Source organism: Triturus cristatus, chromosome 6 (assembly GCF_964204655.1).
Source record: "Triturus cristatus chromosome 6, aTriCri1.1, whole genome shotgun sequence".
NCBI classification, from domain to species: Eukaryota; Metazoa; Chordata; class Amphibia; order Caudata; family Salamandridae; genus Triturus; species Triturus cristatus.
Window position 1 is genome coordinate 1,397,093,410 of NC_140589.1, and position 17,475 is coordinate 1,397,110,884.

The 17,475-nt window shown below is 48.1% G+C and overlaps 1 protein-coding gene across 2 annotated transcripts in view; it reads right to left on the reverse strand.

Moving 5' to 3' along the window:
• Window positions 1-731: 731 nt before the first annotated feature.
• The window catches only part of CFAP61 (cilia and flagella associated protein 61), a 2,048,453-nt gene continuing 2,031,709 nt past the window's right edge, over window positions 732-17,475 (reverse strand). For both annotated transcript variants that reach the window (XM_085612416.1, XM_085612415.1), the window contains one exon: window positions 732-7,534. In XM_085612416.1, the coding sequence (XP_085468542.1) occupies window positions 7,429-7,534 (106 nt within the window). In that variant the 3' untranslated portion in view covers window positions 732-7,428. The remainder of the gene's footprint in view (window positions 7,535-17,475) is intronic.

Genomic DNA, 17,475 nt, shown 5'->3' on the forward strand with positions numbered 1-17,475 from the left:
TCCTTCCTCATGAGGATTGATCTTCAGCTGGCAGACTTGGCCTCTACTAAGGCGGGCACCCTGGCTAAAGGCTTGCTTTTTGGGGACAATTATGTAAAGGATCTAGGCAAATATGTGTCCACCTTTTCTGCGCAGGATAAAGCTCAGACGTCTTCTAAAAAAGTTTTCAACAGTGGCATTTTTGTCAGGGCCGGCTACCGAAGTCGGGCGCCAGGCCAAGGGTTTAAACCAGGCTTCAAGTGGATATGCACCTCAAGGGATGAGGTGGCACTTCAGGTTTTAACTTCAACCACCGCGCAATAGAGGCGGTTGTGGATGTGCCCAACGAGAAGGTTACAAGGGAGAAAATAATGCCAATCATGCCACCTATTCAGGTAAAGGTTTTTCCATCATCCTAAATTATGGTGGAGGGAAGGATAAAGGTATTTCTATCCAATTCGAAGGTTCCTACTCAAGATCTGTGGCTGTTGCAGACTGATCAGGGTTTCCAGCTGGAGTTTTATTCTTCCCCTCATCAGGGAAAACGCCCCAATCGACTTCTTTTTTCCCCAAATAGAGAGTGTTGGACCTATGTCCTAGGGGTAGCTTGGCTCAGGTCAACAGGCTTATCCCTCCCTCTGGCTTCTCATGCTTGCATCCTACCCAGCTTGCAATCTGGCGCAGCTTCACCCAAAAAGGACGCTACACGGATTAACTGTGAAGCTTTATTAAAAAGACTTTAACACCTCTCCTCCCTGTTAGGCTCAATTAATCAATTTTCCATTAAACTGGTAACATTTCAATACATTCCTAGTACAATTCTAGTACCTTTCTAGTACAATTCTAGGTTAACATTTCTAGTACAAGTCTAGGATAACATTTCTAGTACAATTCTAGGATAACATTTCTAGTACAATTCTAGGATAACATTTCCAGGTTAACATTTCCAAGTTAACATTTCCAGGTATCTTGAGGCACACCAAGTAGAGCAGCACGATAAACTTTTCAACCAGTGTTTTCACAACAAAAAGCTTAACCCCCTGTCACATTTCAGTCGGGCATTTTAAGTATGACTCGACCACTCCACAGGGAATGTTAATTCCCAAAGGGGCACCCCACAACTACTTCCCTTGGGCCTATGTACAGCACCTGAACTCTATAGGTTGTTTCACAGCAGCTTGGTTAACTTTCATTTACTATTTCTTTTCCCTTGTAGCCCTAGTATCAGTTCTGGCAGCTGGAGATGAATAACCCTTCACACAGTCACCTCATAACAATATAACATAGGCCTTAATCCCCCCTAGTTCTGTGCTGGTCTCCTAGGGGTCTCGGCTTCCGAGAGAATAATAAATAACCCGTATGGTTAACACGGGCCCTGAGAACAGCTATGGGCCTCACAGAATTCTCTCACTCCCCTCCCTCCTCCACCAGGCCCAGCTTACGGTTAGTCTCGGTGTCCTCTTTTCCAGGGGTCCCGTCAGAACTGGAACCAACTCCCCCTCACTTCGTGAGAGACGGACTTCTTCGTCGGCGGGGCGTTCCCCTTCTCAGGGAGGGCGAGGACCCGGGAACTTCCACCGATCCCCACCCCCAAGGAATAACTTAGGGGAGATCCCCTGACGGAAGGATAATCCCCCTTCGGGCTCTTTCCCGCCCCCTGTCCAGTTCCGTGCCTTCCTCCGCTACGGTCTTTTGGTCGGACAGCTGCCGAGGACTCGAATCGGGGACCGGGACGTTGCGCGATCCCTGCCTCTAGAGACAGGACGGGACGCAGTCTCCCACTCCTTCCGGCAACGAAGGGCGGCGCTTAGGCCCCTTCCCACGTGATCGGAGGACGGCAGCCTCCTGGCCAGACACGCCTCCCTCCTCCTTCTTCCTGAAGCGACTTCTCCTCAGAGGATTGGCAAGGTCGCTGGCTCCCAGCCCCTCACCTCTCTAGTTCCTGGGGCACCGCGGATCCACTTCAGAGGGCTCCCGGCCACGCTACCGTTCACGGAGTGGCGGCAGGGTCCATTTCAGGTAGGACCTCGTCGAGGGATTATAACGGGCAAGGGGGGGGGGGTCTCGGGGCGGTACCAAACGCTGCTAGGAATTCCCTGGTCCAGGTGGCACAGAAAGACACAGTCCTCTTAGCCTCTTAGCTACGGACCGCGGTCAGCTTCTCCTCATTTAGGGATAGGAGGGGGGTTAATCCCCAGGGCCAGTCTAATTCTTCCTCTCCTGCCAGGACGGCCCGCGGGATGAGTCGGTCTCAGACAGCAATCCTGGACCCCCTTCAGGGGTTCTGGACACTTTTGTAACTCCTAGAATTACGCTGTTCTACCAGTTCACTGCCAGCATTCAGGGACCGGTCACAAGGGTAGGGGTGGCGTTACTAGGATTAAGACTCAGTGCAGACCCGTGGACCTGTCCGTTCCTCTCTGAGTACAACCACCTCCTCACACAGGCGCCTTACTCCTGAATGACTCCACAGCCCAACTTGATTCTAAAATGGCTGCCCTCCTGCCACCTCTATTTATCACCTTGGGCTGGACTTGCCAGAGGGGTCCAGAAGGTTCTGGAACCTCCCATGGCAGTCATGGCCCAGGTGCTGAGGTGACAGTTGGAGCCACCATTTTGTGAATCCTAATTTCCTCATCTATCTACCTCAGGGGAGCACCTTGCGCCTTTCCCTCATGTGATGAGGAAGAGGCGCCCAGAACCTCTACATCAGCACCCCAAAAAGCTTGGTAGACAGAAAAAAAATGAGAAGGGGACAAGGGATAAAAATAATAAATGAGGAGGGAACTGCCAGAGGGCTGACAGGTCTAACAGAGAGCAGTTTCATAGACAACGAGGCGTTTTCGCTATTGAGGAAAGGGCAATAACAGACTAAAGCCCACACCCACACAGTTTCGTCAGTACAATCTTTTTGATCCCAAAGAAGATTTGGGGCTTTCGATTCGAACTGAATCTCAGGGAATTCAATTTGTGGATCGTGTATCACCATTTTAAGATGGAAGGCATACACCTGTTACGAGATCTCTTGCAAGAGGGAGACTGGATGATTCATCTGAACCTCAAATATGCGTATCGGGCAGTTCCTATTTTTCCCGCCCCATCGCAGGTTTCTACATTTTAAGTGCTGTCACCAGTTTACCGCCATGCCATTCGGACTTTCCTCAGCCCCTTGGTGTTTCAACAAGCTTCTTAAACCAGTGGTCCAGTACCTTCGGGAACAGGGGGTTCAGCTGATATATTTAGACGGCATTCTGGTCATGGCACAGGGCAAGGACTTGGTCGACTCAGCTCCTTCAAGATCTGGAGTTCGTCATCAACTCGGAAAAGTCGATTATGATCCTATCTCAGACTATGGAGTTTTTGAGGTTTCACGTGGATTCCATCCTGGCCCAGCTTTCGCTACCATTGAAGAAGTGGATTTATATCAAGAAGGAGATGAGGAGAGCATTTGCCTTTCCAATATATCACTGATGATTTTGGCTCGCCTGGTAAGACTTCTGGCTTCCTCCACTCAGGCGATTTCTCCTGGATCCCTTCATTATCAAGCCTCTCAGCATTTGAAGATATTGCATCTTCACAGAGGTTTGGCATACTTGCAACAAACTGTTCTGTCAGAGGAAGCCAGGACGGAGATGTCCTGGTGCTTTTGAGCATATGGACACCTGGAACGGCAAGGCCATTTTTGATTCGATTCCGGAAGTGATTTTAAAATCTGATGCCAGTCAGTTGGGTTGAGAGCCCATTGTAGCTCTGTGGAGACTGGGGCAAATGGTCCCCAGAGGATTTTTTTCTTCTGAAACTTTTGGCAGGTTCCTTTGCGGTTCATACTCTATCTCCATGCAAGGCGAGCAGTTGCATTCTGTTGAGAATGGACAACGTATCGACCGTCCGATACATCAATTGGTTAGGCTGTACGAGATCTTGCTTCCTCATGGAGATTGCCAAGGACTTTTGGCATTACTGCCTCCAGCATCACATATCGGTGACGGCGGAATTATATCTGGGCAGGTCCAATGTAGTAGCGGATTGGAACTCTCTGTTCCTCCGTGACTCCAGCAACTGGAGGCTTCATCCCAGGATTTTGGGACTTCTGAAACAGCGCTAGGGCCCTTGTATGATCGATCTGCTTGCCTTGCCTGAATGTGCAACTTCCCCCTCATTTACAGTTGGAGACCAGACCCACACGTGACAGTTTGGATGCCTTTCTCCAGTCATGGTTGATGGGTCTGCTTCATGCATTTCCCCTGTTTGCCATGATCGGGAGGGTACTGCGCTGGTGAGTTGACAAGCGGCAGAATTGGTCCTGATAACCCACTGTTGGAAAGCACTGTCATGCCATGTGTATGTCTTGTGCACCTCCATGCACCTTTAAGCCTTTCTGAATCTTCTCTTGGATCCGATGGGCTTCACACATCCATTAGTGACTCATGGCTTGGAGACTTTCAGGAAACGCTAGCAAGTGCCAGGAGTTTTGCAGGATGCATTGTTTTTCCTATCACACCCTTGGGCTCCCTCTACGCACAAACTCTATGAGACAGCCTTGTGTAGATGGATTTGTTGCTGTGGTGAGCGGAGTGTGGATCCTGTGGGATCGGGAACCCATATTGTGATTTTCCTGTCAGATATTGCTAGTCAGGGTCATATAGGACAGTGAACAATTGCTGTTTGGCTATTTTGGCAGGTCACCCTCATCGGGATAGTAAACCGGTAGGTGAACATCCGCAGGTCTTCAAACTGTTGAGAATTATCAGGATGGTTTGTCCTCCTCAACTGAAATACTCCACAGTGTGGGATGTTGATGTAGTGTTACGTTATATCAGAGACTGACCTGTGAAGGAGGGCATTTGCGCAAACAATGGTCGGCGAAACTCACTCTCCTTTTATGTCCCATTTCCTGTCGACGGGTCTCAGAAGTGAGAGACTTGGATTTGGCAGATAGAGTATTTACTCCTTTGGGAGTTTGTTTTACTATTTCTAGGCATACCAAATCGGATTCTAGATGTTTTAGTAACCCTGCTTTTCCACATCATCAGAAGTTGTGTGTTGTTAAGTGGCTTAAGTGTTATGAACACTGTACACATGAATTATGGAATATTTTACAGGACAATTGTTGATTTCTCTGCAGAAACCCTTCTGCCCAGTCTCTTCGGCTACCCTGGCTCTTTGGGTTAAGTGGTTGTTGTCCGAAGCTGGAATTGATGTTTCCCTTTTGGGGGCTCATTCCGTGCAAAGGGCAACGGCCTCTAAAGCTTTTCCCACTGGTTCTCGTTTAGAGGACATTATGGCTGCTGCAGATTAGTCTTCTGATTCGACTTTTAAAGCATTTTATCATAAGCCAATTGTAGATGTTGCATCTAATGTGGTGGCTCAACTTTAAACTAGCATAATCCGAAGCCTCCGGTCCTTGCATAGAATAAAAACAATTCTAGCTATTGCATCAAGAATTTTCAATTCTATTAAGGACACAGAGGTGAGGATGTTTGTATATTGACATACTGTTACCTTATGGTTAACTGTTCAGGATGTTGCTGTTCTTTTATTTCATATGTATCTATGATGTTATACTAAATAGTACATTTTGCTGTTGATATATCGATTCCCTCCCCTTGTGTTGTGATGAAATCATGGAGGTTGGATATTATGGCTCCAGTTTCTTTTTAGGCACTGATCCCAAGGTGACCTGAAGCGACCTGATATGCGGCTGACACTGTATGTGTTCGTTGTGAAGGATGTTCATCTTCGCCTGTTGGAGCTGGCCATGGAGCGGCCCTGTTGCTGTTCAATTTCCGTTCCTGATGGTTCCAGGTTTTGAGGACTTATTTTGATTTTCGCTAAGAAAGAGGAAGGACTAAAGTTCTATGGACATATATAGTCCGGCATGACCCTTGTGATTGGTGGAGAGAAGGAGCTGTGGGGGCTCCTGGGTTATGTAGTTTAAAATTTTGATTGGCTGCTGTGCTTCTAAAGTAAAGAAAGAGAAACATACTCCTCGCCTCTGTGTCCTCAATACAATTGAAAATTGACACGATGGCTAGAAAAGTTTTTAATCCTGCACTTCTTACTGGAACCCTCTTCAGCTTCACCCCCGTCTCTTTAAGTGCCAAACCAGCCTCCATAAAGGCAGAGGGAACATCCTCCATTCCCACTCTACCGCCGTTGCCCAGGTTATCATTTTCGTCTCTCTCCTGCTCGTTTATGAGTTCCCGCACTGAACCAGGGTCCCCAGCTGAGCCGGCCAAGCACGCCAGTCCTCTTTTTGTGTTTACTGACTGGGTCCGGCCACGTGATACAGTCAAGCCACTGGAAGGCCTGTATCAAATTCCTCTCTCCCATCGAAGTAGCACGCCACCTGATGGCACCGCATCCACTGCTCCCGATTCGGCAGTACTGTGACCCTGCCCGCGGACACAGGTAATTTCTTTCATGCCTGACTTTCTTTTCTCCACCACCTCAGAACAACAGGGTCTATCTCCCCTGGAGGGCTACCCTGCCACTGCCTCTGCCAGCCGTCCCTCCCGCCCACTACCATTTCCTCCTGATTCAACGTAGTCTTAGGGGGTGAACTTGCCAGAATGGGGCTGACACCCCACCCATAGCGCGCCGCTGGGGTAGGGGGCACTGGGGCACCCATGCTTGGTCGTTAACACCAGGTTTAAATAAATCTGCCCTCATTTCCACCTCCAGTGCTAAAAGCATGTCAATTACCACTTTTTGTCTTGCTCTCCATCTTTTTTTTTCTACCTTTTCCCATAAACACATAATTCCTACTTAATCCGCCAAACTAGCCCAGCCCTGAAGCCATAAGTCTGGTCTCCAGACAGGCGTGCCAACCGACCAGATGAAAAGGTGGGGTCAAATGTAACTGACGCTACCTTTGAAGTCCAAACTCCACCCCTTCTTGTCCCAGTGAACTCACTGACATACCCCCCACCCCCAATCAATCACACGTGTTTTGCATAACTATATAAATTGCCTTGTGATGTTTTGGTAATGTATGTATTAAGTAACCAAATAATTGTTACTCATTTATTTGTGTTTATTTTTATAAAGGTTGACATCTTCACGTAACAGTCAAAGCTGATTTACTTCTTAAACTGGTATTTTATTCATTAAGTGCAGGTGCACCATTTTGGTCAATTGCTTTTACTGTACAACACAAGGAATTAAAATATTAACCTTTGTAGACATTTGAAAGTATTTCTGTGCTGTGTGCATTTGGGTGTATTATGTGCCAGTTTTGTCTTCTGCTCATTGCAATATAAAGGAAGCTTCCACTAAATTTCCCCTATGGCCCTTCAAAAGAGTAGTGGCAACCCCACAGCCCTAGACACCCTCTCTAAACCATGCCTGGCCTGGCGAACATAGGCAGCAGGTCGCGGTTGTAGTCCAGGAAGCGGATGCTGTTCAGTTCCACGCTGCGCCGGAAGCCCTGCTCCTCGAAGCACCGCCTCAGATAGGTCCGAGGGCCCTCATCCATCGTTGCCTTATCCTCCGGCGCTGCCTCATCATCCAGTGCCTGCTGAGCCACTTGCTCCATGGACGGGCGACCATGCTCCTGCACAGAGACACACATATTAGACACTTCCTGACACCATGGAGCTAGTTCACCTCCTAGATTCACTTCTGTTTTCTTGTCATTTAAAACACTGCCATACAAGTATCCAGTAAGTTGAGACTGTCTCACTCTGGTTTGTCCCCTCCACCCCACACTCGCAGCATCTCAGACACCAAACTTGCTGGATCTTTAACCAGCACTGGCAGAGCCCAAAAAAAAAAGTCGGCTCTAAAAGGCCACAAGCCTTGCCTATGTTTTTGTCACGATACATATGAAAGCATGGTCGACAATCTTTGAATAGATTTTATATTTAAAAAATCCCATTTCAAGATACCCACTGATACTCACACGAGTCCGCATAGATCCTGATGCATGGTAGTCATTTTTAATTTACTACCCTAGCATAGCAAACGGTATGTTAGAAAGGTAAATTAAAACATTTTTAAAGTGAAAAATAAGTGTGCACGAAGCACATAAACGAAGGGAGCTCTGTGCAGGTGCCAGGTCCTTGATAAACATATAACTGTAAAGCAATTAACATGGGGAATAGAAACAAGACATGGAGTGGAGAACATCAGGGAGCAGGGTAGAGAGGATGAAAGGAGAAGGGGAAGTAGAGTAAAAGCAAGGAGACAGGGCAATGAAATATGCACTTCACTGGAGCACTGAAAACAAATTAAAACAAGTTTGACAAAGACAATGGGCCGGATTCACAGAACTAACTTAAGACAAAATCCTAAACTTACAACCATTTTGGTATTCACAGAAGGCACTTACTCATTTTGGTATTCACAGAAGGCACTTAGTCATTTCGGTATTCACAGAAGTTAGGAGTCCTAACTTTAGGACTCCTAAATGCCTTCTGCGAATACCGAAAGTCTTAAAATTAGGATTTTTCTCAGTTTAGGAGTAGTACAGTTAGGACTCCTAACTTTAGGACTTCTAAATGCCTTCTGTGAATATAGAAAGTCTTAAAATTAGGATTTTTCTCAGTTTAGGAGTAGTAAAGTTAGGAGTCCTAACTTTACTACTCCTAAACTGAGAAAAATGAAAACAAGTTACTTACCTGTAACTTTGGTTCCCCAGTATTGGTAACTTTCATAGATTCTCATGCTTTGTATCATTCCTCGTCGTCGGAATGGGAGCCTCGGTAAATAAAAAATATCATAACCATAGAAACAAAAGAGAAAATAGGCTTAGGCCTCATCTCATTTTGTAGCATATCACCCTCTTTGTGTAAAAGAGCCCAAACTTTTGCCAGGACCAATCAGCACAGCCTCACCCTTTGGAACCTTCCTGAGAGAGCTCAGAGCCAGCGACAGGATGTAAGGTAAAACCTGATGTGGCAGGGATTTATAAGGATGGAGTTTATTCCTCTGGCACCACAGACAAAACCTCTTCCATTTTGCCCTGTATTTCTTATTAGTGCTTGGCGCCCGCGCCTGAGACAAAACATCCCTGCACTCCCTGGAGAGATTCAGATGACGGAATTCTCTGTATTCAGGAGCCACGCTGTCTAGTGTAGTGACTTCGGATCCGGATGGAGCACCTGTCCCTGATCCGGCGACAACAGAGATGGAATCAGCCGCAAGCGAATTGGGCGATCCTGGGAGAGAAGCAGGAGTTCCGTGAACCAGAACTGCCGGGCCCACGCTGGAGCAATGAGAATCATCTTGCACGGTTCCGCCTTGACCTTCCTGAGAACTCGAGGAATGAGGGGAATGGGAGGAAAAGCGTAGCAAAATGCGCCGAACCAAGCAATCGAAAGGGCACTCCCCAGAGATCCTCGATGGGGAACCTTGCTTGCGTAAAACCGACATTTGGCGTTCTCCGGGGACGCAAAGAGGTCTATGGTCGGAGTACCCCATACCTCGAACACTCCCTCCAGCGTGGCTTGGTCTAATTCCCACTCGTGAGTCACTTCCGCCGTGATGTTGAGGCATCCTGCTAGGTGCTCGGCTTGTAGGTTGATCTTGTGAGAAATTGCAAAATCCCAGATCGTCTGAGCTTCCTTGGACAGAGTTCGCGATCTTGTTCCCCCTTGCTTGTTGATGTAGTGCATGGCCGTCGTATTGTCCGTCCGGACCAGCACTGCACGATTCTGAATTCTGGGAAGGAACGCCAGCAAGGCTAAGCGAATGGCCATCAGCTCCAAGAGGTTGATGTGGTTTAGGCTCTGTGCTGGACTCCAGTGACCGCTGATTTGAAGCTCCTGGAGTACCGCTCCCCAGCCTTCTAAGGAGGCATCTGTGGTCACCACCATAGGAGACGGTGGAGTCCGGAATGTTAATCCTACTGCGATGTTCTCCTTTACCAGCCACCACTCGCAGGCCTTGCGCATACCTGGTGTTACCCACACCTTGTCGTTGAATGACCCTTCTGCCTGGCGCCATTGTTTGTCTAACTCCTCCTGCAGAGGACGCATATGAAGCCTGCAATGCGGTATTAATGGTATGCAGGATGATATCGATCCGAGTAAGGACTTGTACAGGCGAACCGACAAATATTTCCTCTGCAGCACTTGACGAGCGGAGGTGATCAGCTTGCGTTGACGCTCCTCCGACGGACGAGCGGTGCATAGTGTCGTGTCCAGAATAGCTCCAAGGAACCTTTGCGACCTGGAGGGTATCAGCACCGACTTGGACCTGTTGAGCTGAAGACCCAAGTGGGCGAACAATTGAATGCAAGTTGAAACGGCTTGAGAAGTTGCCTTGAGCGATGGAGCCTTGACGAGCCAGTCGTCCAAGTATGGGAACACTTCTAGGGATTGCTTTCTGAGAAAAGCAGCTACTGGTGCCAGCATCTTCGTGAATATCCGAGGTGCAGACCGAAGGCCAAACGGAAGCACTTTGAACTGGAAATGGCTCTTGCCTACTGTGAAGCGTAGATATTGCCTGTGAGCTGGGTGGACTGGAACGTGGAAGTACGCATACTCTAAATCCAGGGACGCCAAAAAATCGCCCGGATTCAGTAGACGGAGAATATCCTGGAGAGTGACAATCCTGAAGGAGAGCTTGATGAGATAGGTGTTGAGCTCCCTTAGGTCTAGTATAGGACGCCACGTATCTGCCGTCTTCCGAACCAGGAAGAACCTGGAATAGAAACCCATGCCCCTCTGTGAAAGAGGCACCGGTTTTATTGCCCCCTTGATGAATAGTTGGTGGGCTTCGAGATTTAACAGTCGGAGATGTTTTGAGGGACGGGCGTCCGGAGCTCTCGTTGGAGGAAGATCTTGGAATTCCAACGTATGGCCACTCTGAACAATATTCAAAACCCACCGGTCCGATGTTATAAGGACCCAGCTGTCCAGACAATAGGAGATCCTGCCCCCAACCGTTGTCTTTAGTAGGGGAGGAACAGTAGTCAGAGCCAGGAGGCCGCTATTGCCTCTTGGCATTGTCTCGTCCCTGACGATTCTGACGTCCCCTCTGGGACTGACGAGAGAAAGACGCCGATTGACCTTGGCGTTGGTTCGAGTACTGAGCCTTGTATGATTGTCCTGACTGCGTTGAATACTGACGCTGGTTGCCTCTGTAAGAAGTGAACCCTCTTCCACGAGCTCCTCTGAATGGAACCTTCCGATAATTTAAGGATCCCAAGGACTTTGCTGTGTCCGTGTCCTTCTTGATGCTCTGCAGGGCCTCATCGACATGCTTGCCAAAAAGCATTTCCTCGTCAAATGGAAGGTCCAGGATCTGATTTTGGACCTCCTGACGGAACCAGGTTGCCCTTAACCAGCCTTGACGGCGCAAGACCGCTGACCCTGCCAAAGCCCTGAAAGCGGTAGAGGCTATGTCCATAGCACAGTCAATGATCTCAGAGGAACATCTCTCTCCTTCCATGAGGACTTGCTTGGCCTCCTCCTGATTAGAGTCTGGTAGTAGATCAAAAAACGGCTCCATGTCGCACCACATTTGGCGGTCGTACCTGCCTAGAATGGCTAATGAATTTGCTGCCCGATCCAACAAACTGGCCATGGTGGAAAATCTCTTCCCTACATTGTCCAGCCGCCTGCCATCCTTATCCGGAGGCGTAGTCAAAGGTGTTGAAGGATTCTTGGACTTGCTCTGTGCGGCCTGAGATATCACAGAGTCAGGCTTTGGTTGTCCAAGAAGACATGCAGGACTGACCTCAGGGGCCTTGTATTTCTTCTCCAGCCGGGGAAGAACCGGAATGACAGTGGCCGGGTTCTGCATAATCTTGATTCCCTCATCCCACACATGCTCAATGATGGGAATTGACCTGACGGACTTTTTGTATTGTGCCTTAAAATCATATAGAAAACAGTCCGACTGTTCCACTGTGAGAGGCAGACCAAATCTTTTGGATGCACGCTCCATAAGATTATGGAACCCCCCAATGTCTGCCGGAGGCGACACGTTCGTGTCCCGCCCTGTAGCATCCGGATCTTGCATTCCAGTATCATCAAGATCCACATCCGGATCCCCTGGATCAGTTAGTGGGACCACGTGCACCTCATCCTCTTCATCTGTATCAACATCCTGTGTATCTTCATTGGTAGGTTCCGGATACGAAGTCTGAGGAACCACTACTGGTACCACCACTGGTGAGGTACGTGGTATATTTTTAGGGGGAGGTGGCAAGACCACTGACGGCCCTCACAGAACCACTGATGTAGATGGATGCACTGGTTGAACGTCAGGGTGTGATGGAAATCGAGCTCTGTAGTCCTGCAACATCATCTGCAAGTCCGTAACCAGAGCAACTGGTATAGCTATCATGTCCTGTCTCAAAGTGCGAGGACGTACTTCCTGCTGAACATATTGTTGTTCCTCCTGCTCATCTTGTCCATAATAATCCTCAGTATCAGTCTCTTGCTGCTTTACATGCAGATCTGAGGACTGTAGGCATCCCCATACTGCTCAACCTCATCCTCCTCCTCCGACTCATCTAGCAGCATAGATGGTGGTAAAGGCGTAACCCGCCTAGGTGATGTCATCTCAGGTGTAATTTTCAACCTCTGTATTGAAAAACCAGAAATTTGACCCGTCGACGCTCACGTCGACGGAGTCGTCGTCGAAGGAATCCAAAGCATCGGCGAAATCGACGATGAAATCGTCGACGGCACGGTAGTCTTCGTCGACGGAGTGTGAATCGTCGTCGACAATAAGGTCGTCGACGATGCTTGAATCGTCGTCGACGGTAGGATCGTCGACGGAGCCTTTTTCTTCATCGACGGCAAGCTCGTCGACGGAGCTTTCTTCATCGTCGACGGGACAACTGTCGATGGTCTCGTCGACGAACTCGTCGTCATCAGCATCGACGACGACGTCGCCGTCGTTGTCATCGTCGTCGTGGTCTTCGTCGTCGAAACTGCCGTCGACAGGAGCTTCATGGAAACCGTCGTCGACGACGAGAATGAAGCTATCGTAGACGATGAAACAGGAGCAGACATCGTCGAACCAAGGAAACAGTTTTTACAGTGGAAATCGTCGTCGACGTACCTGCTTTAATCACCGTCGACGGACGCTGTTTCTTCACAGTAGCCATCTGTGGAGTTCCTGCAGAGTGTTTCTTAGCAGGCTTTTCCTTCTGGGATGGAGGAGAAGACATAGAAACCTCCTTTTTGTCCCTAGAGGCTGTGTCCACACCAGCAGCCTGTCCCTGCCTCTCCTTTTCACTTCCGTGAGGAGATTTCATGGGACCAGCCTCCTCAGACCTTTCAGAGATCCCGTGAGGGGCTTTGACAGGGGGTTCTGCAGAGATGGAGGGAGATGACCTACCCCTCTTCTTTGATCTCATGGAGGAAGTGCCAGAAATCGAATCCTCCTCATCTGAAGAGAGAACCTACTTCCTGGTCTTCAGCTTTTGCAGCCATGTTAGCAATCGACCCTCTCTGTCCCGCAAAGTCTTAGTAGATAGGGTCCGACAAATCTTGCAGTCTGTGGCCTTGTGTTCAGGGTATAAGCAGTAAATACAACTCTCATGCTTATCCTCTATGAAAAGTCTCTTCTTTCCACAAGAAGCACAGGGCCTGAATAAGGCTTTCTTTTCCTTTTCTGACATAATGTCACTATAGATGTTAAAATGTAAATTTCTGAAAGAAAAGTTGAGAAAACTGAGCAGAGCTCAGTGGAGACTCCCTAGCACAACGTGCGGTAGAAAAATCTGAGGCTCTGAGCTCTCTCAGGAAGGTTCCAAAGGGTGAGGCTGTGCTGATTGGTCCTGGCAAAAGTTTGGGCTCTTTTACACAAAGAGGGTGATATGCTACAAAATGAGATGAGGCCTAAACCTATTTTCTCTTTTGTTTCTATGGTTATGATATTTTTTATTTACCGAGGCTCCCATTCCGACGACGGGGAATGATACAAAGCATGAGAATCTATGAAAGTTCCAATACTGGGGTAACCTAATTTTAAGACTTTCGGTATTCACAGAAGGCATTTAGGAGTTCTAAAGTTAGGACTCACTCATTTCGGTATTCACAGAAGGCATTTAGGAGTTCTAAAGTTAGGACTCCTAACTTCTGTGAACACCGAAATGAGTAAGTGCCTTCTGTGAATACCAAAAGGGTAGTAAGTTTAGGATTTTGTCTTAAGCTAGTTCTGTGAATCAGGCCCAATAAGTCTAAGTCTGGCCTTGGCCAGCTAGTGCAGTGACCGTTTATTACAAGCCTATTCCACAAAAAGAAAATAGGCCACATAGTAAATGTGGCCGTTATATGCATGTACTGCATTTTTTACATTTAGAAAACATTCACTGATGTGGCTGTTCTACTAGTTAGTTTGTTAAACCTAGAAAGGCTTTTGAGGCGCGTCATGTATCCTTATTATCACTAGTGTTTGTGAAGGAGACAAAATTAGATCACATTCTAACAAAGCACTCTTATTGCAGGCAACTACAATGTCATCCAAACACTTTATAACAGCATCTGTAAAAAGTAGATAGAATAAAAAAGCTCTGTCACTGAAAACAAAGTGTTTTAAGTGAATGTGAATAACGTGCACAAGCTTTGTGCAGCCACTTAAAGTCAAGGGGGGCAATGGGTAAAGCTGGCTGATCCACTGCCATATGCTGTGGTGGGCGGAAGCAAAAACGTGGATAGCAATTTAATAGACCAGTGTATGAAGCCTAAAACCCCTTTATGTATGTATATTATGTATATTTTTTTGGGAAAACAATAGTCTGACAATACCGCTAAGGCTGTCTCAAATGCTAGACCTAAAAATAGTCCTCTTATGTCTGCAGATCAATGGTACAAATCACCCAAACAGAATGCTGTTAGGCCAAAATGCCCCTGAGGGATGACACTCAAGAATAGGGAGGAACGCTGTCAATTCAAGAACAGACAACTGAGAACGCCTACAATGCCATCCAGTCATGAGCAAGGGGCTGACCCAATGTCAACTCGAAGTATATTTTATGTATTCAAACAATAGGTCTGCCAACAGAAAGCAAAATGTTTCTGTAGATGAGGCCTAAGAAAAAGCATGTCACAGGAAAAGTACTGTAGAACAAGTACCTTACCTTTGCTAACGCCTTATCTTGTAGAGGTGTCAGTCTGGATCCGGAAATGCTGTTGGGAGCAGGACGCCTGCGTGCTGGTAGATGGTGTCAAACGGCTTTGCGTGGCTTCGTCGGTGCCGGATAAGCGGTGCTTATATAGGTGCTACCCCGCGTGCTGCGCCAGGAGCACGGAGCCACGAAGAACACGGTCCATGGGGAATACTAGGCCCCTGAAAGGTGAAAGCCCTGTCACTAGAAATTTGTAACCAGAGCGTGGGGGATGGGTGGGTCGGTAAGGAATTTGTGGCTAGATAGAGTCTCTACCAGATAAGGCGTTACCAAAGGTAAGTAACTTGTTCATCTGATAGAAACTTTAATCACAGATTTCTTACCTTAGAATACATACCCAAGCAATACCTCCCCGGAGGTGGGGTCTGCAAAAAAATTTCATACCAAAAAGTTCTGTAGGCCCAAACGGGCAAAGTGCCTGTCCCAACGGACATGACGTAGTTTAGTGAATGTGTGCAAACAAGCCAAAGTTGCTGCATGGCAGATGTCCAGGACTGGAACTTTACGTACTAATGCAGTGGTTGACGCCATGGAGGAATGAGCATGCAAGCCCCCAGGGGGTTGCCTTTTGGCCAATGCGTAGCAGATTTTTTTGCAGAGCTGAGGAAATGGTCTGCTTCTGCATGGCCTTTCCCTTCTTCGCTTCAATATACCCCGCAAAGAGTTGGTCGTCCACCCGGAACTCAACACTTTTTTGGGTCTAGTCGGTGAAGTTGCTCCTCTTCCTTAGAGGCATGTGGCAAAAGTAGGCAGAGTGATAGACTGGCCTACATGAAAGGAAGTGACAGATTTCGTTAGAAAGGAAGCTCTAGTTTGTAGAACCAGCTTGTCTGGTTAGATGTTCATGTATGGAAGCTTGGATGACAAAGCCTGATTCTCACTGACCCTCCAGGCAGATTTTGCTGCCACAAGGAAGACCATCTTCATAGTAACAAGCCTGCGAGGACAGTTGTGCAAGGGAGCGCACATCGGGAATGTCAGGACAAGATTAAGGTCCCTCTGAGGCATCATAATGGGTAAAAGAGGAAACATGTTGCAAACCTTTCAAGAACCTATGTACAAAAGGGGATTTGAAGAGGGATGGCTGGTCAAGTAACCTCAGAAAAGCTGAGATAGCGGAAAGATAACCCTTTAAGGTGCCCAAAGCAGAGCCCTACTTGGCAAGGAAAAGAATATAGAGAAGAACCTGAGACAGGGAAGCAACAAGGGGGCCAACCTGCTTTTCTACACACAATGCTACAAATTTGCCCTAACTGCAGGCGTATACCGTTTTGGTGGAGGGATACCTGGCTGCCAGAATAACATCTCGGACTTCGGGCCAAAGGTCGAAATCGGTAAACTGTCACCACTCAATCGCCACACAAGAAGGCGGAGTGTGGACAAGTTCCGGTGGAGAACCCATCCCTGCTGCTGTGACAGAAAATCCTCCCAAAGAGGCAGCCTGATCAGAGGATCAATGGCCATGCTTAACAGCTCGGGATACCAAACTCTCTGAGCCCAGTTCAGAGCCAAATGGATGACTTGGCCCTGGTTGTTCCCGATATTCTTGAGAACTCTGTATAGGAGTGGTATGGGCAGAAAGGCATACAGGAGGCCTGAGCTCAACTGGAGACAAAAAGCGTCACTGAGCAAGAGTCACCTTGAAAACTCCAGCATGCAGAACTGCTGACATTGCACGTTGTTGGCGGTGGCAAACAGATCTAACCAAGGCTCTCCCTACTGCTGAAAGAGACCTTGCACCACCTCAGGATGGAGATGCCATTCGTGAACTGCTAGGCATCTGCGGCTGAGTTTGTCTGCCCTGGCGTTCAAAGATCCCAGGAGTTGAACCACTATGGAAAAATGCCCTGACATTCTAGCCTTGTCCAGAGATGCAGGGCCTCTTGACAAAGGGCCCACATCCCCACCCGCTGTGTTTGTTGTAGTAGCACATGGGGGTGTTGTTGTCCATGAACACCTGCACTAGCCTTCCCTTGATGGAGGATAGAAAGGCTTTTAATGCCAGCCGAATCACCTGGCGCTCCAGAAGGTTGAGGTGGAGTCTGGATTCCGCTGGAGACCGGAGGCCTTTGATCTCTACCTCTCCCAAATGCCGCCCCGCCCTAGGAATGACTCATCTGTCACCAATGTCAGACCTAGTTGGGGAGGGGAGAGGGGTGTGCCATACCGCTGACGCTGTCGTGATTCATTAGCCACTACTGCAGATCGTTTTCAGCTCCCTCCGAGATCTGGACCATGTCGTAGAGATTTCCCTGATGCTGCACCCACTGGGACTTCAGTTCCCACTGCAGAGCCCGCATATGCCAGTGGGCATGTGTCACAAGAAGGATGCAGGAGGCCATGAGGCCTAGCAGCCTCAGAGTCAGTCACTGAAATCCAGAATAGAGGCTGAAACATTGGTATCA